At 51.8% G+C, this 25,738-nt stretch overlaps 1 protein-coding gene across 1 annotated transcript in view; it reads left to right on the plus strand.

The window, feature by feature from the left end:
* Positions 1 to 2,091: 2,091 nt before the first annotated feature.
* The window catches only part of ST8SIA2 (ST8 alpha-N-acetyl-neuraminide alpha-2,8-sialyltransferase 2), a 32,240-nt gene continuing 8,593 nt past the window's right edge, over positions 2,092 to 25,738 (plus strand). The window contains exons 1-5 of the mRNA XM_056499768.1: positions 2,092 to 2,261; positions 17,848 to 17,910; positions 19,819 to 19,947; positions 20,429 to 20,686; positions 22,665 to 22,958. Of these exons, the coding sequence (XP_056355743.1) occupies positions 2,164 to 2,261; positions 17,848 to 17,910; positions 19,819 to 19,947; positions 20,429 to 20,686; positions 22,665 to 22,958 (842 nt within the window). The 5' untranslated portion in view covers positions 2,092 to 2,163. The remainder of the gene's footprint in view (positions 2,262 to 17,847; positions 17,911 to 19,818; positions 19,948 to 20,428; positions 20,687 to 22,664; positions 22,959 to 25,738) is intronic.

A 25,738-nucleotide genomic window follows, 5' to 3' on the forward strand; every position in this document is an offset into this window, starting at 1 on the left:
CAGCCTCCACCGAGATTTCTGTTCTTGCACATTGACACTGTGATTGGCAACTGAAACACAAAGATCAGACAAAAGAGGCTGAGACACCACCTGGGATGGAGCTGAAAAAGATGCAGGAGCAGATATCTCCATCTGTATTCCTGAGGATGTGCAGGAGGAGAAGCCAGCTGCGGTGTGGTGCTCCCGAACCCCAGGGGACTGGTGCTGCGCCCGCTGCATCTCGGGAAGCCCCAGTGTCAGTCCCTGCACCTGCAAGGTCACCTCAAAGCCTGTTTCCTCATCCTCAGGCCAGTCACACTGCTGAGAAACTCCAGAACAGGGTGGGCAAAAGGAGTCTGAGATGAATAAAACAGGAGGAAAATTAGGCTTTCCTCAGATTTACGCATTAGGTGAATTATGGGGCTACTTACACCACCTAAAATCGCTTTCCCCCCAGGGTCCTGAATATGCTCTATTATGAAAGCTGTATACTGGAGTGTAAATTTGCCATATATACTACAGCATAATTGTACCAGACTCACCTGTGTTGTATTTTTTACCTATAAATGTAATGGTGATTTGTTTGTCTCCTCTTTCCGCAAGAGTTTCAGAATCCCCAGGAAAGCACATGGGCCATAACACGCTCCTTCCACCATTTAATCCAGATAAAGAGAAAAGTCTTGTGCTGAGTGTGCCTTCCCATACACAATGCTGGTGTTAGGCATCCCTGTACATATGGACAGCTTTATCCTGGTGCAAGGCACCTCAGCAGGAATCTCACAACACTGACAGTGTATCACACTGTACTTCTGAATTGATGCAAAAAGCCGTGCACAGAAGGGAAAATGGCAGCTTTCCAAGTGGCCCCAGTTAATAGCTCTGTTTTGCTTAATGGTGCCTCCCATTCAGACTAAAGATGCTGTTTTAAATATGTAAGCAATTAGTATCTCTCGCTCTCAACACATCTGTGCTGCTTCTCTCTGCTGCATTATAAATCTATCGTGTGCCTCTCCAGCTCGGCAGTGCATATATCACCAGACACTCTGATTTGCAGCAACTTTTTGGTCTGAAAGAGTTGTGCTGGATTTGGGGATGCTCTGCCAGGCTGGCCTTGCCTAAACCCTGACACAGCCAGCCTCTCCTCTCCAGGCCTGTCGCTGGACTAACAGATAACAGGGATATAGGGAAAGCACCTCTTGGTGGTTTTTTGGCAGTTCTTCGGTCCAGCCAGTACTTTTGTTTTTTTCCCAGCTTTCGCACACTTTCTGTGTAGAAACTGCGGTTTCTTCTCTCCATAACAAAACCCAAAGGTGCCTGTAGCCTGCAGGAGGATGTTTGCAGGGGTTGCAATGTGCTTGAGACGCAGCCAAGCATCTCCGAAGCAGAACACCTACCTTGCAGTTTCGTTCTTAAATAAATTCTGCCTGCACAAACTCCAACGGGATCTGGAGTCATGGCAGGACCGGTGCAGTTGACACTATTTATAGGAGTGTAAGGAATTGTTAAAATGGCATTGCTGCCAAAATAGCAATTGATAGTAATAGAACTGGGTGTGATGAGTTACTCAGGATTTTTTTTTTTTTTTGTTTGGTTTTTGTTTTGATTGGGGTTTTTCTGTTGGTTTTTTTTTTTTTTCCCTTTTCTTTTTGTTTTTATTTTTTGCTTTAACGGAGTGTTTTCCATGCATTTCTGTTCCTGCCCGTCCCTCGCAAGGCACGAGGAGGCACATCCACCGCCCCGCGCGCGGGAGTTCCCGTTGTGTGATTTTATCCCAGTTTTTTGTCCTTTGCGGGGAGAAGCCGCCCCGCCTGCGCGGTGCCCACACCCCCTCCCCGGCCAGGAGCGACCCCGCCGCAGCCGCACCGCGCGGTGGGCGCGGGGAGGAGGCGGCGAGCGGCGGGGGCTGGCGGGGCTACCCGGGGGTTCTCCGGGGCTCGCCGGGCGCTGCGGAGGAGCGACCCCCGCCCGCCCCCGGGACGCGCCGCAAACTTTATCGGCGGGGGGCGGCGGGGCCGAGCCCGCCCCTGCGCTCCCTCCCCGCGCCGGCGGGGCGGGCCGGGGGCGCCGAGGGGCGGAGCGGCCCCGCCGGGCGGCGGCGGCGGCGGCGCCGAGCCGGGACGCGGCGCCGGGTCCGCACCCCGCGGAGCGGCGCGGAGCGGCCCAGCCCGGCCCAGCCCCGGAGCCATGCCGCTGCCGTGCCGGGGCTGGACGCTGGCGCTGCTCACGCTGCTCGTCGGTTTCCTCATCTTCGCCGATATCTCGGAGATCGAGGAGGAGAGCGGGTAAATGCCCCGGCCCCGCGCGGGGGAACGGGCGCGGAGCGGAGCGGAGCGGGGCTGGGGGCCGGGGAGGCGGCGGCGGCGGAGGAGGGGGCGGGCGCCCGGACAGTTTCTTTGTCTCCGGCTCTCCCGGGTTTCGCCGTGCTCAAGTGGGAAGGAGCGCGCTGCGATCCCGCGCAGCTCCGCTGGCAGCCCGGGCGGGACCGGCCCGCAGCCCGGCAGGACATGGGATGGGGCACGGACAGGGATGGGCACGGACAGGGATGGGGCACGGACAGGGATGGGGCACGGACAGGGATGGGGCACGGACAGGGATGGGCACGGACAGGGATAGGGCACAGACAGGGATAGGGCACAGACAGGGATGGGGCACGGACAGCGATGGGGCACGGACAGGGATAGGGCACGGACAGGGATGGGGCACGGACAAGGATGGGCACGGACAGGGATGGGGCACGGACAGCGATGGGGCACGGACAGGGATAGGGCACAGACAGGGATGGGGCACGGACAGCGATGGGGCACGGACAGGGATGGGCACGGACAGGGATGGGGCACGGACAGCGATGGGGCACGGACAGGGATGGGCACGGACAGGGATGGGCACGGACAGGGATAGGGCACGGACAGGGATGGGGCACGGACAAGGATGGGCACGGACAGGGATGGGCACGGACAGCGATGGGGCACGGACAGGGATGGGCACGGACAGGGATGGGCACGGACAGAGATGGAGCACGGGGCCGGGCAGGGCTGCGGGAGCTGGTTCCTCTCCCGCTAGAGACGCGGCGGTACCGGTCCAAGTAGGGGTGCTGGAGCAGGAACCGGTCCCTTCAGGGATGCTGGGATTCCTGTCCGGATAGGGATGCTGGAGAGGTACCGCCCCGTTACAGACACTGAGGTGGCAGTCCGGGTGGGGATGCTGGAGCAGGTGCCGCCCCGTTACAGACACTGAGGTTCTGGTCCGGATAGGGATGCTGGAGCAGGTACCACTCCCTGTACAGACACTGAGGTGCTGGTCCCGGGCAGAGATGCTGGAGCAGGTTCTGGTCCCGTTAGAGATGTGGAGGTCTTTTCAGAGAGGCCGAGGTACCAGTCCAGGGATGCTGTATCAGGTACAGGTCTGGGTGAGGATGCTGGAGTGGGTACCAGTCTGATTAGAAATGTTGGAGCAGATGCTGGTCTGGAGAGAGGGATTTTGGCATGGGCAGTGCTCAGGTGCTGATGGATGGTCTGTAAGTGGGATGTTGGTGTGAGTGGTCTGCTGGACAGGGATGCTGGGGCAGGTTTCAGCCCAGGGGGCTTAGGTGTCACTGCTGGTCCCAATGGGTGTGGTGGAGATGGGAGTGATGGATAACAGACCAGTCTGCAGGTGGATAAGGGACCAGTCTGTGGGATAGGAGAGACTGAGCAGGGATCAGTTGGGTGGGGTGATGGAGCAGAGAGCTTAACCCACTGGTGTGGGGTTTAAGAGCCTTAACCCACTGTGGGATGCGTTAGGGGCTTCATGATCAGCCCTTACTGGTCACTGTCATGGTTGGTGTTTACCAGCAGGTGCCATGTATGGCAGGGGCTAAAGCAGCTCCACAGTCTGAGGAGCAACACCCTTCCCACCCCATAAACCCCATCTCTGAGGTCAGCTTGGAAATTTAGGGGATGAGAGGAACAAATGCAGAGAGGACAGTTTGCATTAACTTGGGGAACTTGCTACAACAATGTGGAAAACCAAATAATTTTAAAAATGAGGTGTGTATTCAGGGCACCCAAATGACACAAAGGTCTTTCTGTTTGGGACCAGCTGGCTTTGTCCACAGTGTTACACCAAAACAAACACCTTTATGAGACAATAAATGAAATGCAGTAATGTTTGTTTATTGTTTCATTGTTATGTTATGCTGGGTGCCACAGGCAAGAAGTGCTTAAAGGTCAGTAGCTTTGAGCAGAAACCTCCAGCACCAGGCTGTGGGTTACCAGGGTAAATGAATTGTTGCTCTGCAATGAGCTGGCACTGTCTATATAATAATAAAGGAAATTAAAATCTTCTGAAGCATCCTCCCCATTGGACAGGCTGCTCTGCTCCCCTTGCTTTCTTCCCATCTCCTTTTCCGGCTTCTTTCTTCTCTCTCCTCCCCTATCTGCTAGATCTACCCACTAGAACTTGCTGTGCCCTTATTGAAAATCTATTCTGTTTTGTTCCTTACTTGTCCTGTTTTTCACCCTGGTTCATTAGGGATTCCCAGTATTGTGTCTTTTTTCTCCTCTCTTTTCTGTACATTGTATGGAAATTGGCTGTTTGCTGGCTGCTTATCTCCAAACCCTGGCATCTGAGTTTGTTGCTGTAGTTCCTCCAAGGAAGTACTGCCAAGCGGTGCGGCGGCAGGGACGGCAGCAGGGTCAGAGAGTTCTGTAGAACAGCGAGCAGCTTGTTCCACACAGCATCAGAAATGGTAGTGCAGGAGGGAGCCGGCAGGGGAGGGGAGCACCCTGCACCCAGGGGGTGAAGGAGGATGCTGTGTCACCTGTGATACACCTGGTCACCAAACCTTTCACAGATCAGTGCCCACATCAGCTGTGCTTCCCATACGGGGAGAAGCAGAGCAAAAGTGGGACCCTGCTGTATTAATTATGTATTATTCAATCATGAAGTCGGGCAAACTGAACCTTTCTCTTCCTTTGTTCTCTCTCACCCACTTTTCTCCATTGTATCTCTGGAGTGGTTTGGGTTTGATGAGCTCCTGTATCCCAAACACAGCAAGGGACCAAACACTGCTCACCTTGCACAGAAGCCTGGCACACAACAGGCACTTCATCCCTGTGTGCTGCCATGGTGCCAGGAATGGTGAGCACGGTGCTCTGACCTGGCTGAAATGTATTGCTGTGGTGACATGGAAAAGCAGAGTGCCTGGTCTGCAGCAGGTTGGGGGATTTTAGAGGGTTTTCAGCTCTGGGAGCCACATCATAGCATTTTTTGTTAACAGGTCCTGTAGGTAAAGGGAGCTGTGTGACAGCAAAAGTGCACAGCAGTGTAGAGACCCTTCCAAAGTTTTCCAGGAGCTCTCTTTGTGTCCAGAAGAGAGCAGCTCCTCTCCGTGAGAGGTTTGGGAGATGCTGTGTATTTGTGCAGCTTTCCCCCACATCAGGAATATTTGACTGCTGTATTGTGTGGCTTATCCTCCTTCACACCCCCAGACCACCCTGGTTTGGTCAGTGCAGCGGGGAAGGAGGGAACTGCCCAGCTGTCCCCTGGCAGGCTCGTGGCACTGGGGGGGCTGGGAAACACAGGCAGGTGCAACTCTTTTCTTCTTTTTCCTTGGCATCAAAACACTCTCTAATTATTGTGAGGAGCGAACAGCTTGCCCACTTTTACACGTACCCTGCCCCCTGCCTGTGATTTGGATTGTCTTTGGGAAAAACGTGCCTCATGCAGGTGGGAGTAGGGGGGAGCAGATTTCTCTCACCTACAAACACTGAGAAATTACAGAAAGATAATGCAAAACATTCATTAGGTAAAAAGTAAGAGAAATTATAATGCTACTGGCAAAAGGACAAAAACCCCAAACCCGTGCTGTTTCTTTGGGCAGTAAGTTCCCCACATCACAGGTGAAGAGAGGTAGGAGCCGAGAGCAGCTGGAGCTTCTCTGCCTGCCAGAGGCTTCTGAGAAAGATGTTTGTGCCTTAAGCAGTCCCATCTCACTCCTCTAGACATCCTTATACCACCTCCCACAGCCAGGAGATGCTGAAACAAAGAGGTGTTGGGGCAAGGATGGAAATCGAGCAGCTTCTCTCTCATGATGCTGCGTCGCTCTTACTTAGCCCATTCCTCCCACCCTGCAGCCACCCCTGTGCGTGGGTTTTCCCCCTGCTACATCATACAGACATACATGTCTGGATGTGTCACCTATGGGTGTGTGGCTTGGGTTGGTGGGATGCAGGTGGGATGCTGGTGGGATGCTAGTGGGATGTTGGTGAGATGCAGGTGGGATGCAGGCAGGGTGCTGCTGGGATGCAGGTAGGCTGCTGATGGGATGCTGGCAGGATTCAGGTGGGATGCAGGCAGGATTTGGGTGGGATGCAGGTGAGATGTTGGTGGGATGCAGGCAGGATTCAGGTGGGATGCAGGCAGGATTCAGGTGGGATGCTGGCAGGATTCAGATGGGATTCAGGTGAGATGTTGGTGGGATGCAGGCAGGATTCAGGTGGGATGCAGGCAGGATTCAGGTGGGATGCAGGTGAGATGTTGGTGGGATGCAGGCAGGATTCAGGTGGGATGCTGGCAGGATTCAGGTGGGATGCAGGTGAGATGTTGGTGGGATGCAGGCAGGATTCAGGTGGGATGCAGGTGAGATGTTGGTGGGATGCAGGCAGGATTCAGATGGGATGCCGGCAGGCAGGGACACGCTCGTCCCCTCGCCGGCGTGTGCTGCTCCGTGAAGTATTGCTGTGGTGAGTGGTCTTGGCACTTTGTTCCGAGCAGCCAGCTGGTTCCGGGCTGCTGAACTTTTCCTGCAGCCCGGTGGCGCCTGTGTTTGCATGCAGCGCTCCCGTTCTTTGTTTGGCTGGCAGGAAACAAAAGACGCGCTCCCGGCCGCCTTGGGGAGCGCTGTGCCTTCGCTGCGTTCCTGCATCCCGGGGCAGCGGACGGACCTGGCCCCGCACAGCCGAACAAAGGGCTGGCATCGAGCGGGGCGATCACTGCCGGTGATGAGGAGGAAAATTGCGCTCCGGTTCGAGGGGACTCTCTTTGTCACTCCGCGCCCGCCGTTGCAGTTCTGCAGGGGTCCGGCTGCGTCCTGGTTGTCTGTAGAGGGAGCTGGTGACCTGCTGCCTCCAGGTGACTTCTGGAATTAGCGTCTGAGCCATCTTAGGGAGCACTTGACACTCGGTAATGGGTTGGTCTTTTCCTCTTAGCCAGACCACATGCCTTTCCATCCTGATTACAAGAGGAATTCTATTCTGCTGGCTCCAAGTGACGAATAGGAGTCTCTGGTATTGCTGGCCTGCCTGCCTGGGAGCTTGTCACTAAATTGCCACTTTTTCCTCATGTGCCCTTCCCTAATGCCTGCCTTTGAGAGGCTCGGGAGGAGAGATTTTGTGTCCTTTATGGAGGCTGCTGCACTTGCTATGAGCGGTCTGGAGTCATAATGCTCCTTGTCAAGGTTGGTCCATGGGGTATAAATGTCCTGCTTATATCTGCCAGGCTGTGATTTACTGCACCCAGCCCAGAGTCAGTCTAAGTCTTGCTCTCCACCAGAAAGTTTTGCTGGAGAAAGTGCTGCATTCTACCAACAAGTGCTTTTGTGTGCTCTCACAGTGGGTGTGCACAAGCCCACAATTACCCAGGTTGGGCTGGAGGAGGAACAGCTCTCTGCAGGACAGGAGCCCACAGACATCCTGGAAGTGTTCGTGTAAATGGAGCCAGAGGAGACCTTTGTACTCCTTGGGTATGGCAGGGCTCTAATGAAAGCCCCATAACACATCAGGCTGGAAAATAAAAGCAATGTTGGAGCACTGATTTGAGTAAGAAAATACTCAGGGTAGGCTTTGATTGCAGCTCTTCTGACAATAAGCTGAGCAGCTGATTTCAGGGTGGCTGCAGAGCTCCCTCTCCTCCCCAGGAAGCATCCCTCACCTCCTGCAGCCCTGCAGGGCAGGGCAGGCTGCCATAAAAACCAATCCAAACCTCTGTGCTCCTGCCTGGAGCAGCTGGTGGAGGTGAATGTCCACAGCTTGTTTCCTTAAGCTGAGCTCTGAGGCAGTGGTGGGAGCAGTGGTGCCTGGAGGGAGGGCTGGGAGCAGCAGGATGGAGAGCACTCAGAGACCCCCAAGCAGCCAGTGGGACAGAAAAAAGAAAAAGCCTGTGCTAAGGGATTTTCAGTAGTAGGTCAGTTGAAAAGTTACTCCACAGTTCAGTACTGGTTGTCAGCAGCTTGCAAGACCCCCAAGGAGGAAATTTCTGACCTTGCTGGTGAGGAGAGCTGTGGTAGGAGGATGCACATCAGCAGCCAGCCCTTCTTGGATGCACTATGGCTGTACCAGGCCAGTTCAGTGAGCAGTGAAGACAACAAAGCAGTTCCCAGAAGTGCTTCAAGTTTCCTTTTTGTGTCCCACCTCTAACCCTGCAAGTGCAGAATTCCAGATGGGAAGGCAAAGGAAACCTTTCTGTCCCAGCAGAGAGCAGGAGCTGCGAGTGTTGGCTCATTTAGCAAAGGCTTGTTGAGCAGCTAAACGGCGAGTTAAGTGATTCAGCCTCCCCTGGGACCAGGGCCAGCAGTGACACAGCAGCCCTTGCTGCTGCCACAGCCCCTCCCAGCCTTTCCTGGGCATCACCACTCCTCCCAGCCCTCCCCAGGCATCCCCAGCCTTCCCCAGGCATCACCAGCCCCCCCAGCCTTCCCCAGGCATCACCAGCCCCCCCAGCCTTCCCCAGGCATCCCCAGCCTTCCCCAGGCATCACCAGCCTTCCCCAGGCATCCCCAGCCTTCCCCAGGCATCACCAGCCCCCCCAGCCTTCCCCAGGCATCCCCAGCCTTCCCCAGGCATCACCACTCCTCCCAGCCCTCCCCAGGCATCCCCAGCCTTCCCCAGGCATCACCAGCCCCCCCCAGCCTTCCCCAGGCATCACAAGCCCCCCCAGCCTTCCCCAGGTATCACCAGCCCTCTCAGCCCTCCCCAGGCATCCCCAGCCTTCCCCAGGCATCCCCAGCCTTCCCCAGCCCTCCCCAGCCTTCCCCAGGTTTCACCACTCCTCCCAGCCCCCCCAGCCTTCCCCAGGCATCACCAGCCAGCCAAGACATCACCAGCCCTTCCCCAGGCACAGATGAACTCGAGGGGTTGGTTTTCTCTCCCTTGGCAGATGGGCTTTTGATCTTCCAGGAAAAGCATTTAACAGGAGCACCTTTATCTTTCCTTGGGCTTTCAGGCTGTCCTGATGATAAGAGAAGAGGAAATGGCCTCATCTAGCACCAGGGGATGTTTAGATTGGATAGTAGGAAAAAGTTCTTCTCTGAGAGGTCTGACAAGCATTGGCACAGGCTGCCCAGGGAAGTGGTGGAGTCATGATCCCTGGAGGTATTTAAAAGAGGTGTAGATGTGGCTCTTAGGAACGTGGTTTCATGCTGGACTTGGCAGTCTTGGGTTGGCTATTGGACTCAGTGATCTTAAAGGATTTTTTTTAATCTATATGATTCTGTGATTCTACAGATGTTTTGCTTTTTCATCCTTGAGAATAGCACTGCTTAAATTAATCAGGCATAGTTGCTGTAAAAATCAGTTGTACCAAACCAAAATTAGACTTCTTCCAATTTCCTCCCACATTTGTTTTCCCTGGGTCATCTTCAGCAGAAAGAAATAAGCCCAAGTACAACTTTAGACAATAATTATTTTGCTGTTTCTCTCCATCCCCAGTTGCCTCAGGAAACAAGGAAGTTCCCTGGCAAAGCAAATTCACTGGAGGTGCAGAGTTTGAGGGGTCCTTCAACAAACACCACTGCAGAGCAGGCAGGTGTCAGCTTCTCAGTCCCTTGCAGTGCAATAGGGAAAGAAAGAAAAAAGGAAAAGGAAAAAAGGAAAAGGAAAAAAGGAGAGTATCTTTACAGCTCCTTTTTCTTCACGTTTCCACTGTAAATCCTGTCTTGGCTGGCAGCAGCCTTGATGGTGGTGGCAGCCTTGGGAGATGCATCTTCATCAACAGCAGCAGAGTTGGCTCTGACTGGGAAGTGAAAGGACTGATCCAGGGAAATGGGCACAGCACTGCTGAAACCTGCCAGAGCAGTGGCAGTGGTGTGGGCTGAGAGCTCTTCCCAAACTAAAGTCTGAATACTTGCTATTGCAGATCAGGTCCTTGTTTTTGCATGCAGAAATCCCCTGGGAATACCCCAAACACAAACCCCAACCCAGGCTTGCCTTCGTGCTGAGCACATTGTCCCTCCCCATGCAGTGCTCTCCACAGGCAGGGCTACTTTGAAAAGTACATTTTGTCACAGTTTTGGAGTGCTCTCTCAAGGCATCCTCAGCCAAACAGCATCCCAGGTATCACCCATGTGTCTGGCAGCTCTGAATCCAGGGATGGTTCTTACAGCCATATGTATGTATTCCTTCAGGAATATCACTCAGCTCCCAGCCAGCAGCTGCAGCTGGGCCATGTTTCCCCTGCAAAGGGGAAGCATCATCATGAGGCATGTCCAGCACCTTTTCTGACACCCAGAGGCACACTCAGCTGGCAGCCAGCAGCTGCTCAGTGGGTAATTGAACTTCTTACCACTGCCTGGATTTCCTGGTGTAGCTTTGTGGGGAGGGGAGGAGAGAGGAGGTCGAGCTCTGAAACCACCATGGACTTTTCAGCATTTGGCAGCTCAACATTGTGATCTGGGATCCACATCCCTGTGAAGGTCCTGGGATGGCTGCTTTGCTGGTTGTGGGGTGCAGCTCTCACCCAAACACTCCCAGCCCTCTGTGTGTGGGCACCAGAAGTTATTTTGAGGATGCTCATAGAGCAGAGCTGCCCCAGGAGGGTGCCTCTGCCCAGGAGACATCCTCAGCTTCCACATCAGCAGTGGAAGAAGAATCCACATGAGACCCTCAGCATTCCAGTGTGCTGCACAGAGCACTGGGAAGAGGAGAGAGGGGTGTGGGAGGATGAGCCCACACAGCCCCACATGATAACATTCCATTTGTCACATTCCCAGGGTGTGTGGCACCCAGGGTTACTGGGATTTCTGGCCTCTGGGACAAGGATGCTCAGGGTGCCAGGTTCTGCTGCAAGCCTGATGCTCTGCTGTTTGTGCTCCCTGAGAGCTCTGCTCTGTTAGCAGGAAAAATGATCTCAGGACAAATGTGTAGTGTAGACGTGTTTTGTAAGCAGTGAGGCTTTTGTCTCAGCTGCTTTCTACATCTTCCCTGGACTTTTGGGGTTTTTACCTTCTCCCTTCCAGAAGGGAAAGAAGAGAAAGAAAATAAATTATACAAACATATACAAGATACACAAACACACACCCTGCCCAGTCCCAAGCTCCTCACTGGATCCTTTTTGCCTGCTGCTGTCTGTTTCTTTGCTGGCTGTTTCATTAACACAGCCAGAGAAAAAGAGCTGATGCCAGGAATAATGTTTTAAACATGAAGGAGGGCATAAGGTCCTGCCAGTAGGCAGGATGGGGAGAGAAGTGTCTGACATTTGAGCCCTGTGAGTATTTTGTCTTTAGAGCAGTGCTAGAACAGGAGCATCTTGAGGTGATTGGGTCAGGCCATGCTGACATGATGGCAAATGCAGGAGGGTGTGAGAGCTGACACTCCACAGGTGTGAGACACTTTCCTGGCTCAGGAAAAGCTCATACTGGGTTGGGCCCAGACCCAAGGCAGGGACAGGGATTTGGTCACCCCAGTGCAGTGGTCCCCAGCAGTGTGCTGGTGACAGGCTGCCACAGCATCTCTCCCACTGCCTCGTGTCCATTTGTTGTCAGAGCTGCACAGTTGCTGCTGATTTGTCACTGGTTTTGTCTCAGAAACGTTTCAGACTAATTGGCACGTTCCTTATTAAGCAATAGATGCCTGCTCTGCAAACTCTTCACTCCATGGTGTCCTCAGCAGACCCTTGCAGTGATCACACACCGTGACTCACAGCCAGACAGAGCTGTCAGGGTCAAACCCTGCTCACAGTTACTCAGGAGCTGATGTGGAGCCACTGTCACCTCCTGGCAGGCAGGATGAGCCTTCCCATCCCCCTGTGGTCCCTGTAAGGAGCCTGCAGGATGGGTGATATGGAGCTGGGATTGGGGTGTGGGAAGAGGTGACCAAATTAACAAGGCTGCTCTGTGTGGGACTGGCAGATCTGCAGTTCCCATGGCCAGTGCCATGAGCAGCATTGGTGCCCCACTGGTGCTTGCTGGAAGATGCTGCACTGCCAGCCTGGCTGCTCCTCCTGTGCCAGAGCTGCACTGGGACCCCAGCTGGGCCAGGTCATCTTTCTGAAATAATATGGACACACTTTCCCAAATGCAATTGTATGACTTCATAGAATTAAGCTTGGAACACTAAAAGTACCACCTGATATTTAGGAAGTTTTTGACACTTGGGCTGCCAAGCTGTGACAATATAATCAAGTGAGATTTTTTTAAACACACTAAAGTGCAATTTCGAGCATCTCATCAAGATGTATTGCAGGATCTTCTGTCCTAGCAGACAACTGCTTCAGAAATGTCCTCCCAGTTAATCCCCTGCTTGCCTGGGGAGTGTGGGTACCACAGCTACCACCCAGCAACCACCAGTTCTCTTCATCACAGTCTCCTCCACATCCCAGGGTGAGAGAGCCTCCAAAACAGCTGGTGAAATGTCACAGGAATGTCCTGATGGGTCTGATGTCCCAGCTTCCCCCAGTTATGAGGTGGGATGCAGGAAGCTGGGATGCTGCTGGAGCCTGGAAGAGCAGCATTCCTGGAGGGGAGGCAGTGCCAGCAGAGTGCACAGTGGAGTGTTTGGGTGCAGGATCTCAAGGTTCAGAAATGCATCTCTGATCCCACCTCTTCTCATCTAGCTTTGGCTTTTGTTTCTGCTTTGCAAATTGATTTATGTGTGGGGCTAGCCAGCCCTTCCTCTTCGAATTTATCTCTCCTGGGACAGCAGAGCATTTGATGGATATGGGTGGATTTTGCCCTAAACTCCACAGTAACCACTTGAGTATCTGGTCAGAAGCCCACAAAGGGACTTATCAATGAATATGTCATTTTTCCATATTTTCAGCCATACTCTGATGTGCTGATGGGAAACCATGACACAATCTCCAAGGAGTCCAGGCTGGATTCTGTGCTCAGTTTCTTCTCACTTTTGGCTCCTGGGATGCCTTTGCTTGTCCATCCTGCAGGGTTGGGCTGGACAGGTTGGCATTTGGAAGCCAATTATTTCTCTTTCATGGACAACTTGAAAATGTGACAGTTTTTCCCCAAAAGCCCTGGAGTGCTGCTCTCAACACAAACCCTGAATTTCAGGGGAAGGAAGGGTTGAATACTGTATCCTGATCCACATTTCACAGCACTGTGAGCATCAGCAGGAGCAAATCTTTAAAGTTTGGGAGGAGGAGGGCCATCTATATCCTTCATTTCCAGTGGCTGGGCAGTTCCCCAGAGCTGTTAGTTACAGTGACTGGGTCTGTGGCCACAACACAGGAACCTGCAGAGGGGCTGTGAACATCCCACTCCACACTTGGCTGCCTTGGGGAAAGCCCCTGGGGTGGAGGACAGTGATAGTGGGTGGGTGGTCTCTAGCCAAGCCTGGCATCATGTGCTCTTCAGATAGAAAACAGCAGTTCTGGTCTTGAGGAAAACATCAGAGCAGCCCTGAAAAAGCAAAGTAAATATAGGTGGTGATTTATTATTTTTTAGAAATAGATACAGAATGAGCACAGTCTGCAGGCATCTCAGGAGATTGTTGCCAGCCTCTGCTTTTTGGGCCAGTGAAACCCTCACAGATTAATTCCCGTGGTTCTCTGAGCCCTCTCACCCAGCAAGAGCCTTACCCACTCTCAGCAAGTAAAGAGCAGCATTTTCAAGAGGACAGGTCTGCTGGAAGCTCACAGTGCCTGCTCCTGGCTTGTGGAACTCATTTTTTGCTATTAAGGGCCAAGCCACTTCATCCCCAGTGTCCCAGCTGTAAAACAAGGATCATAAAATGCACCTAACATAAAAGCAGGTTGTGAAAACCTAATTAGTAGATGTTAGTCTTTTGAACCCCTCAGGTAAAAACTGTGGCACTCTGAACTCTCTTCCTGGGGAATTCAGGTGGATGAATTCAGTTTAATAATCCCCCAAGGGACTATAATCTTAACTTTTGTGTGGAGGAGGGAGAAGAGGAGGACTTGGGTTCCCCAAGGTCAGGAGGAGGCTGAGGTTTTGTTCCACCAGGAATGAGCTTCACAAATGTGGTTAAATGCAGGAGGGTTGGAACGAGACGATCTTAAGGATCCTTTTCAACCCAGATCATTCTGTGAGCTGTGAAATGGGTGGTTGGATGTGGCTGAAACTTCCAGTTCCTGTTTCTCATGCCCACTTCCCATGTGCATCCCCTGCCACAAATGCTGGGGGGAAGCAGGACCTGGGGGGGTGGGCATTGTAAAATACCCATGGAAAACACATTTTCTAGTTTGTGAGCCTGGGAATGTGGACATGTAAAGTGTGCTCATAGAGATCTGCTCACCCAAGGAGGCTCTGTGACCTACTTGTTCAGTCAAAGCAGCTTTGATTTCACGTGTCAAAGTGGCTCCAAGCGAGACCAAACTCACCTAGCAACAATTAAGAGAAGCATTTAAAAAGCAGGAAACTATGAAAAAAGAAGCAAAAACCCTAAACAGGCCCATTCACAGGCACTGAATAGAAGAGTCTTTGCATACCTGATTTGTCACAAATTATTCATCCAAGAAAATTTGGACCTGAACCATAAGACAATTTTTCTTTTATATCCTCTGATATATGAATCAGTGTCACTTTACATCTGAGCACAGAACGTTTTGACCTATATAATATCTTAGTGGCAATGCAGCTTGAAAATCTCAGTGAAAATGAGAAAAGATGGCATAAGTCAGTAAGATGGCATTAGCACATATAGATGCAACTTATCACTGGAAAACATCCCAACAGAAGCCCAAAGAAAAATGTTTTGTAAATAATAGGATTAGGAGTCAGGTTGGTGCTTTGTGGAGCTGGCTGTACAATGAAACTGATAACAACTAGATTAATAAGGCAATTCAGTCCAAACACAGTGTAGCACTAGAAAGCTTTTCAAAATCAATGCTATCTGTGCTATTTTAATCGAGGTTGGTCTTTGCCTTTTGAAGCAAAGAGATTTGAAACTCCAGGTTGGGAAAGTTTAATAAAATGGACTGGGGTTTTTTGTTTGTCTGTGGTTTTTTTTAACATCTGCTTCTTAATTAGTACCCTCCATTTCTAAATGTTTTCCTCTTCCCAGGTGGGGAAGTGAAGGCAGTCAGGAGTACTGGCTTGCCTGTGTTGGTAATGAAGTATGGCAGATTTTGGAAAATGCTGTGCTTGGCTCAGTTTCTGGTGTTTTCAGCAGCTGGATTGTCTGGCTGGGACTCACCAGTGGTCTGAGCTGGGCAGGATGGCTGGACAGGGCCATCCTACAGCACACATTGCCTTCCACTGTACAGAGGGAGATTACAGGGAAAACATCCTGAAGTTGTAGCATGGCACACCAAGCACCAAAAGACTGACAGCTTTGGGCATTTTAAGATCCACTAAACCAGCTCAGACCTTCAGCCAAGTATCATGTCCCAGCTTTTGGCAGTCTCTCTGTCTTGCCAGCCTCTCAGGTGTCCAGGAGAGCATCGTGTCTGCTGGTGGCCAGCACAGCAGTGATCCCAGTGCCATGGGAAGAGGGTTAGCAGAGCCTTGCTCTCCTCCACTGTAAGCTGCCCTGTTCATTTATGACTCATGTGTTCATTTGTGCCTCTGTCTGCATTGCAATATTTGTGCTTTTCACAGTGTGTGAGGGGGAGAGAGTAACCCCTGAACCCCTGACATTGTCATTTAAGGGGCTCTCAGCTGGCAGCCAGTCCCCTTCCCCACCAGGCTGCACACAGGCAGAGGTGCTCTCAACTTGTCTTCCTCACATCCAGCATCTCCAGCCCCAACACCTGCCTTGGCTCCAGGAGGAGACTCAGACCTGTTGCTGGGGGCAGGTAGAGCCAGGCTGGGTAAATGCATTTGAATAATATGTTGTGATGCTCTGAATCCTTCCTGCTGCAGCCACAAAACACGCATGAGGTAGGAACTAACACCTAGGGAATAATCTCTACTTCCTAATTTACCTTTTTTCCTTTCACACATGAGCCAGCATGTATTCAAGGAAAAAAAAAATTCTTTCTCTAAGCTTTGTCTGTTCTGCAGCAAGTGTGAAGGAGTGTGAATCCCATTTGGAAGGCTCCTTCAGAGATGTCTCTGAGCAGGTGCGTGGTTTGCACACTAATCCAGTCTGCTCCCACACCCCACCGTGAACCCCATTAATGTGGAGGCTTGTTAAATGCCACTAGGCTCCAGGAATGAGGCAGTCCTGCTGTTCCCCTGATGCACCAAAAAATGAAACAGCTCTCAGGTCTGTCAAAGGACAGAGGAGAGCGCCGGGGCAGGAATCGCTCTGACTCCGCCGTGGATGGTCTCTGGCAGGAGGGAGGAAAGGGAAAACCATCCTGGCATTTCCAAGGGTTTGATGTTATGTGGTGCTGAGGGCTGTGCTCAGCCTAATGAGGGGATTTGTGTTGCATCCTGCAAGTCTGAAAATCCTTTTTAATGGCACCAAACACACTCTCTCGTGCTTTTTCTCTTTCATTTTTGTCTAATGCATTGGGGATTTTTTTGAGAACTGGTAGAAATACATTCTCTTGAGATACACTTTCATTAAGGTATATATTTCTGGGTAGCAATATTTCTGCTGGAAGAGAATTTGGTTCTCTCTGTGAGTATGCTCATTGGGATATCTGTGCAATGGGGACAACAAAACAGAGCAATGAGTACGTGGTGGTTAAAATGTGTCTGAATGGGAGCCCAGCTCTCCTGAGCATCACAAGGTGGGTGACTTGTTCTTTGCAACCCCTTTTGAAAACAACAGGCTAAAGCAAGAAGGAGCTCTGCAGCCAGCTAGATGCAGACCAATACTTGTATGTATTTAAGTGAGGATTCACAGCTCCTGTGAATGGTGTGGCTTTCTGGAGGGACTTGGTCCAACCTCTTCTTGAATATAGCATCACAGAGGTGCTGGAACCTTTGGCTGTTCATTCCCACAGGTCTTGGTCAGACTGGTCTGCCATCTGTCCTTGTGTGGTGCTGTCAGGCCAGGGGAGTGACACTGCTCTCACTTCAGGTCTCAGCTCCAGTGGGTGAATGGCTGTGGTGAGCTGGCCTTGCAGCTTCAGCCAAGTTACACCAAAGGTGGGGAGAAGGGGCTTGAAGGCACTCACAGGGTTGGAGTGGGCAGGAATGGAGCTCTGGGTCTGGCCTGGGTCCCTGGGAGCTGGGAGAAGGTGCACTGTGAGTATGAAAGGTGCACTGTGAGTATGAGGTCTCCACAAGTCAAGGAGGCTGGTCATTCAATCTGAATAAAATAGAAATATTGAATGTTCTCAGTTAAAAGCCCAGGTGAGAACAGGGAATCCTGTCCAGATCATTCAGTCCCTACCTGAAGAGGACAGGAAAAGTCCACTGGCAGCCTGGAGATGGAGGAGAGCTTCTCTGTGCACTGCTAACACCTGGCTGAAGAGAGCTGGAGATGTGTTCAGTGCAGCTGTGGGGCTCACACTGCTGCAGCAGCGACACCAGGTGTGAGTGGTGGCTGGTTTGATCACACAGGTATTGTTGATTGGGGTGGCTCCAGGTGTTCTTTGCCAGAATGGTTTCACAGTCACAGCAAGGCAGCAGTGATGAGGGGTGAGAAGCCCTTCCAGAGGCATCAGGACATCTCCCCTCTGCATGGGGTGGGACAGGGCAGCGTGGCAGTGTCTCAGAGTCCTTCAGAGCAGGATCTCCTGACTGTTGAACAATGCTTGGCAGAAAGGAGCTGGATTTATAAATAATGCATTTCCTTTGTCTTGCAGGAGTTCTGGAGGCAGAGGTACAATCAGATCAGCTGTGAACAGCTTACATAGCAAATCTAATAGGTTTGTAAATTAGATTTTGTGTTCATTTGTTTTTGCTGTAAGGCAGCTATTAATCTGCTTCTCCTCTTCGCTGGATAGTGCTGTTCTTATTTAGCAAATGTATCTGTTCCTTTTCACTTCTGCTTTGCATTTTCTTAATCATTTCTCCCCCTCCTTCTTCCAGCTCAGTGCAATAATCATTTGCAAATAACCAAGGATCTGGAAGTTGTGGTGATTGAGACAATGGGAAAGAGTTACTTATTGTGAAAATAAGTCAGTGATAGAGTTGCTATTTTCCATAGGTTTAAGTGCTATTAGAGGAGGGATCACTGTGTTTGGGACCAGAACTCCAGTTTTATTGCAGTGCACTCCAGTAACATCCCTCTGTGGCAGAGTCATTCCCTGGCACCCCAGCCCCATTCAGTGTCTCTGGGTTATTTTTACAATGATTCCCTGCCAGCCCAGCATTGCCAAGTGGCACATTTGAAAAGCCTAGTGATGGCAAGGAAGAGTGACATCATCATTCTGTGATGATGTCAGCACCCGTGACCAAAACACAGAAAATGGACAAAACCAAAAAAAAACATAGTTATTCCCAGGATTGCTTTACCCTACTTCCATTATGATTTTTGACACCTTCTAGGTAAGGTTTCCAAGACATGAGTGATGCAGCAAAATGCAAGAAACAAACAAATCCAACAGACTGGCAGCCTCTGGAGAGGTACTGTATACACACACATCAGGACACTGGCAGCCAGCATTTATAAACACATTTCCTTGCCTTTTTGAAGCATTATGCAGTGTGAGCCACAGTGTGTCCTGGGGAGCTCTTTCCCTGGGCTGGAGATATGTCTTTCTCAGGAGCTGGATGTTTAAGGACTCCATGAGCCTGAGCCACCACCTCTGACCCATCTCTCACTCTGCTGCCTCCTTGGGGTTTACATGCTTTATATAACTGCATTTATTTACAAAGCATTTCCCAGCTGGAAAAAGCCCTTTGCAGTGGAGAGGGAGATTCCCTTTAGCTGATAGTGAGTGCTTTGGCTGTGTGTTTTTCAGTGTGCTCTGAAGTGTGAAGGCTTTTTTGGGTCTGCAGATACACATGCAGCTTCTTGATGAGATGCTTGGCTTTTCTTTTTGGAGGGCTGGAACCAAATATTTGGAGGCTCCTTCAATTCATGCAGGTTGATTTAAATGTCACAGAAGTGCTGGGGCTGATTTGCTGCTTTGAGCAGGGATTAAACACTGGGGTCTCCCAGTGATCTCCAGCATCTGGCTGCTGCTCATTTCTTGGTCTGGAACAGGTGATGTGGGTGCTGAAATCCTTGTGCTCAATTCTAAGCAGGGAAAAAGTTTCCAGTGAAACTGCCCCTCTTTAGTACAGGATGCTCACAACCAGTCTCACAAGCAGCACCCAGCAGCTCAGCTGAATTAATTTCTCCTTTGGGTGAAAAGAGGGTTGTTCTTCTCTGGTGAGGATTTTAGTCTTCTCAAGGAGCTGAGCTGGCTCCACTTTGGGATGTTCATGTGTAACCACAAGGCAACAGGGCAGCCACCTTGGCTAGGAAGTTTCTTAGTGAATTTTGGGGGCTTTGTGGTGTCTTGTCTGTGCCCATCTGCCAGCCTGTCACTGTGTGTTTTTGTGCATGCCTTCCTGCAGCTCAGTGTGCAGTGGTGTGTTTCCTGTGGAGCTGTGCCTGCCTGTCAGTCTGTGTTCCTGGAAGTGAGTGGGTATTTAAGGACCTCTGTCTGTCTGCTTGAGTGTAGCAGAACATGAGCAGGCTTTCACTTCTTGTTTAGCTAATAACTACAATTTTGCTTTTCTGATGGAGTTTGAATTCCAGCAGCCAGAGCTGAAGTCTGTGATTAGAAGTGCCATTGGGATGCTAACAGATTCTGAATCCCTCTCCCTGACTTTCTTTTCTCTAGAGCTGAAGTAGTAATAAATGACTCCTCATCTCCAGCTGTTGTTGACAGAAGTAATGAAAGCATTAAGCACAACATTAAACCAGCCTCATCCAAATGGAGACACAACCAGACACTCTCTTTGAAGATCAGGTACTGGTAATTACCTATAGGACAAGAGACAGATTTGGTCCTCTCCAGTGCAAGCTGGCAAATTGTATCATCTAAAGAAGTCAAGGAAGAAATAAAAAGACTTATCTCCTGCTGAGCTAGGCTTCATATCTATAAGTGATTGCTTAGAAATGAATTCCCAGCTGAGCCAGCTGGCCTGGAAACGACAAAACAAAGAGCACTTGAGCCCCTGTTTCTCAGGCCAGGTGGAAGTTGGTGGGTCACAGAGGGAAGGAGACCTTCTTACCTGGGTAAACTCAGAGGTTTGCCACCTCACTAGTGGTGGGCTGACTGTGGTAGCCTGCCCCAGGCAGTGAGGGGAGAGGGAGCAGGCACTGAGATGGAAATACCACTTTGTAGCTGTGCCTGGAGAGCGTGGCCAGCTGGACTGGCCAGAGAGTGAGGGCTGCCAGGGGGTGCCTCTGTACCTCACCTGATAAGGCTGTTTCCTCCCTGTGCTCAGGAAACAGATCCTGAAGTTCCTGGATGCAGAGAAGGACATCTCAGTGCTGAAGGGGACGCTGAAGCCGGGGGACATCATCCACTACGTGTTCGACAGGGACAGCACCATGAACGTCTCGCAGAACCTGTACGAGCTGCTGCCCCGCACCTCTCCCCTCAAGGGCAAGCAGTTCCCCACCTGTGCCATCGTGGGCAACTCGGGGGTGCTGCTCAGCAGTGGCTGTGGCCCTGAGATCGATGCTCACAGCTTTGTCATAAGGTAGGGGCTGCTCCCCGTGCACCAGGGTCCCAGGGCTGTGGGGCAGGGCAGGGGGATGAGACCCTGGGCAGCTGGGGCAGCACAGCCTCACAGCCCCAGCTGCACACACAGAGCTCACCCATGCAAAGGTCCTGCTGAAAACATTCCCCTCTTCTCCAGGTGCTCCCCAGTTCTTGCAAGTGCACCTTGTCACCTTAACCCCCCTCAACACCCTCTTCTCTCTTGCAAACAAACCTCTCACAAACCCCAAATCACTTCTGCCCTCGAGCACAGGGTGCAGCACACGATGCCCTGGCACCACACTTGTGCATGCCCAGGTGTGACACTCCCCTGTGTCCCCTCTGTCCCCCGTGCCATTGTCCCTGCAGCAGCACGTCCTGAGCCCCCTGGGACACACCAGATTCACTGCTGGAGGTGTCTGAAGTGGAGAGGAGGAGCTCCTGCCCTCCCAGCCCGAAGCCCCAGTTAGCTGAGAGGCTGTGGAATCCACAGATGATTTATGTCCATGCAGACATTTGTTTTCTGGTGAGTCTATTACGAGGACAGCCCAATCCATCAGCAGCTCACAGAGGCGGTGCTGGCGTGACGTGGGGATGAGGATAATGTCACCTCTGTCCCCCTCTCAAACCCTGCTGCTCCAGCTGCCTGGCTGCTGGCAGCTCCAGCCTGTCCACAGGGGATGGAGCATTATCCTTAACTGCAGCACAAGTGAGCAGAGGGGAAAACTGCTTATTGTGGTTCTGGCAAAGTTTAGTGAGGGGCATTCATGTCAGGCAGCAGAATTGCAGGAGAAAAGCTTTTCTGGATGTGAGGATGGGGATTTTGAGCAACTTCTCCCCTGCCATGTGCTAGTGCAGGTCTGGCACAGCACAGACCACACTTCCCACTGTAGGTTGTGTCAGCCACTGCTGGAACCTGCATCTTCCTGAGGAAGCCTTTTCAGCAGGGTTGGCAGAGACCAGTGACTGGGTCTGTGTCCAGGATACAGGTCCAATGTTTATTTTTACTGAATTCACTCCTGTGATGAGTCAATCAAAGGGCCCCCATGCCAGTAGCTGGATATTCTTTCCACCATTCCCTTAGTTTCCCCATAAAACAGTAACAATAGCTGATTGTTGAGGCAGATGGTTAGGGTGCATTTCCTGCTCATTAAATGCTGTAACCTCACTGTCAAACACCACAGCAGAGCACTCTGTGCAAACACATGGGTACCCTCTGGTTTTTAGGATGCTGGGGGAGCATCTCTCTGCATCCCCCCATCATCTGGTTCCCACTGCCATTTCCACTGTGCCATGTGCAGGGCACAGTCACAGATTCCCCCCCTCAAGGAGCTGTAGGAAACCACTCTACAACAAGGGTGATTTGTTGGCAGTTTGTCCCACATGCTGGTGTGACACAGGGCTCAAGGTACATGGCCTGTACCCACATGTACAATCTGAGAGGAGGCACCAATGAACACTACAGAAAAAGGTGTTTTTTGAGGGTCACAGCCTCCAGACAGCCAGGCCCTGTGGACACCATGTCCTGGCATCCCCTCCTGCTAGTGTCAGTATCACCAGTGGTGCCACCAGGTCTGCTGTTTGCAGAGACAGGATAATGTTACTCCAGCAGGGCTGGGATTAAGAGACAAATGCTCTCCTTGAGTAGAAAAGGCTGTTTTGTCTAAAATCTGCCATGGGAGCTTTGTTGCTGACGTTATTTGTGGGCTACACAGAAGAGCCACCACTCCCTTAAACCATGAGACACCACAGTTGTGGGTGACATTAGCCTTGTCCCAGAGGGACATGTGTGCACGTGCCATCATGCAGAGGTGGCTCATCACCAGTAATTTATTGCAGAGGGTCATTCTCTCTCCTCTCCATCCCAAAAGTGCGGGCGGATGGGCACATTGTCCCCAGCCCTGGTGACACCCTCACTGTGCCTGCCACTGCCCTCTCCCAGTCCACTGAGCAGGGCTGCTGGGTGTTTCTCCTTGCAGGTGCAACCTGGCCCCTGTGCAGGAGTACTCCCAGGACGTGGGCATGAAGACAGACCTGGTGACCATGAACCCCTCGGTGATCCAGCGCGCCTTCGAGGACCTGGTGAACGAGACGTGGCGGGAGAAGCTGCTGCAGCGCCTGCACAGCCTCAACGGCAGCATCCTCTGGATCCCAGCCTTCATGGCCAAGGGGGGCAAGGAGAGAGTGGAGTGGGTGAACGAGCTCATCCTGAAGCACCACATCAACGTCAGGACTGCCTACCCCTCGCTGCGCCTGCTGCACGCCGTGCGAGGGTGAGAGCCTCTGCTGGGCTCCTGGCTGCAGGAAAACACACCTTGCTTCCTTCTGACAGCTGGGATGGGGTGCTGGATGGGCCTAGATAAGAGCTGGAGATCACCTTAAACAGGGGCTCCCCACTGTGCTCTTTGAGGGCTTTTAGCAATATCCAAACCTCCAGTGCTCTCCTGGGTGTCACCATAACTCCCAAGAGGTTAGGGCTTTCCTTGGAGAAACTGTGTGCACTGAGCTAGCAATGAGATTTGTCACCTTGTGCTTCAGTAGCAACAGGGGAGATACAGGTTGGATATTAGGAAAAAGGTTTTCATGGAAAGAGTGACAGAGCACTGGAATGGTCTGCCCAGGGAGGTGCTGGAGTCACCATCCCTGGATGTGTTTAAAAACAGACTGGAGGTGGCACTTGGTGCCATGGTCTAGTTGAGGTGTTAGGGCATGGGTTGGGCTTGATGATCTCAAAGGTCTCTTCCAACCCAGTCATTCTGTGAATTCTGTGAACTACAAATCTGGCACAGCTCCTCCAGTGACAGGGCAGTGACATGGTCTGGTCCTGCTGATCAGATACACAGATGTGACTGGCTTTACTATGAGGGAAGGAAAAGGTCTTTCTGTTCTCTGCTTGCCTCTTCAGGTGTACAGGAGACACAGTTGTGGTGGGGACAAGGAGGTTATAAAAGAAAGAGAGCCCCAGGGGTGAGATTTTCATATAAATGACTTGGGAATGGGGTAGGCTCTTGATTTTGTGTTATATTTCTCTAGGAAGATCATGATTCCTTAAGCATTTAAGGAGTTCAGGCAGACAGTGACTCTTGCTGGGATGACTTATGGCAGTAGTTGTCCTGTGATCCTGACTAGACCCCATTAATCTCACAGGATGGGAATTTCCTTGTGTAGCTGGTGCTCCCACTTCTAAACCCCAGCATTAATGTTCTTGATTTCCCTGAGCACTTCTCCTGCACACCTCTGAGTCTGGGCTCTGCAGGTCAGTTGGTCCCTGCTGGGTGTTTCCTGTCCCAGCTCAGGCTGTGTGTCAGTGCTGGGGGTGGGCAGGGGACAGATTTTGGGGTCATCTCTGCCAGGAGCAAGCTCAAGGAGGGTCTCCAGGGCAGCCTGGGGGGCTGGGAGGAGTGGAGTGGTGCCATGTGCCTCACAGGCAGCAATAATGAGCAAGCACCACATCTGCCCCAAGTGCCTGTGCTGGAGGCTTCTCTGGGCCAGAGAGACATCTCACAGAAAACACTGGCTTTGAGGAAAAGAAAGGGAAGGAAATGATACCACAACTCACAGAAGAGGAAGAGAGGAAGGAAAAAAAAATCCCACAACCCAAATTCAGAGCTATTTCTAGCTATAATTGACTTACTTTCATCTGTCAAAATAGAATTAAGCTCCTGTAATAAGCCCTCTAAATCAACAGGCTGCTAATCCTGTGCTGGCAACCACCCCTGGTGCCAGAAACTTCCCATAGGAAGCTTTGCAGAGGAGTTGGCAAGGGTTAGGCATCACTTTCCTGTGGGAGAGGAGGATGCCTGCACAAGCTCAGCTGCTGAGCTTATCTTCCAGCTCACAGCATCTTCCTGGCCTCCCTGTGCACAGCCCTGGGCTCCAGCTGGGCTGGCTGTCCCTGTGGCTGCAGGACCTGCTGGCTGCAGAGGGCAGGGATTTTGGGAAAGCCCAGGGAGCAGTGCACCCACTCTCCCCCATGGCTGGGAGCTGTGTCTTCCTTTTGCACATGTTTTAGTGTAACCATGGACTTCACTGGGGTTTTGTGCAGGGAAGGTGGGTTTGGGCTTCTCAGAACCTCCTGGGGCTCAGAGGGATGGAGCCACTCAGGCCAGCAGGCATGTGGAGGGAGCTGGGGGTGGACATGGCAGCAGCACATGGCTGGACAGCTTGCTGGTGGCAAACTCCAAGGTCCTGGCTGGAAATAGAGCCAGGACCTCGATGCTGTGCCTTGGGCTGGTCACTGTGCTGGGGCAGTGGAGAAGGTGGCTCCTGGCAGCAGAGAGGCTGCACTAATTCAATTATAACCACAGAGGCCAGTGCTAATCCTCATCAGGGACTGCCCTCTGAGCCAAGGGAGCTGCTGCCTGACCTGCCCTCCTGCTCTCACACTTATCAGCAGGAAAACAAGGATGCCTACAGATTAGCAATTAATCTAATGAGAGCTGCAGCCCCTTCAGAAAGCCAGAACTGATGGGAGCACTTCAACACTGACCCATTGTGCTGTGGCCTGGCCCAGGAGCTCACAGAGGGGTCACCCAGGGCTGGGGGGCAAAGGGCTGTGCAGGTGTGGGGGAAGGCTGGAGTCTGTATTAACCCTTTCTTTGGTACAGCCTCCTCAGCTTTGGACTTGGGTGGATTTGAGAGTGACTCAGGCAGAATTGAATGAGCTGGGCACAGCTGATGCTCTTGTGCTGTGTAGGAAGTCTCTCAGGCACCAGTAGATTAGTCTTGACCATCTGCTCAGGGTAATGGATATGATGTGGTTTGGGGTGAAGGAGTCCTTCCTCAGCTCAAACTGACCAGAATCACTTGGAGTTTGTAGGACTTTGTTCATCTTCTGTGTCACTGTCCAATTCCTGTGGTCATCCCATCCTTCTGCTTGTGAGGGGTATGGTCACCAGCAGCATCCTCTGTCTCTCCAGCTCTCTCTGTGCTGGTTCACAGCACTGTGCTTTTGTTTGACACATCTGAGATTTGTGAAACAAATACATTTTGTGGCATGTGGAGTGCAGCAGATAGTGAATAATCCACAAAGCCCCACAGCTCATCCCTCTCT

This window comes from Oenanthe melanoleuca, chromosome 10, assembly GCF_029582105.1.
Source record: "Oenanthe melanoleuca isolate GR-GAL-2019-014 chromosome 10, OMel1.0, whole genome shotgun sequence".
NCBI classification, from domain to species: domain Eukaryota; kingdom Metazoa; phylum Chordata; class Aves; order Passeriformes; family Muscicapidae; genus Oenanthe; species Oenanthe melanoleuca.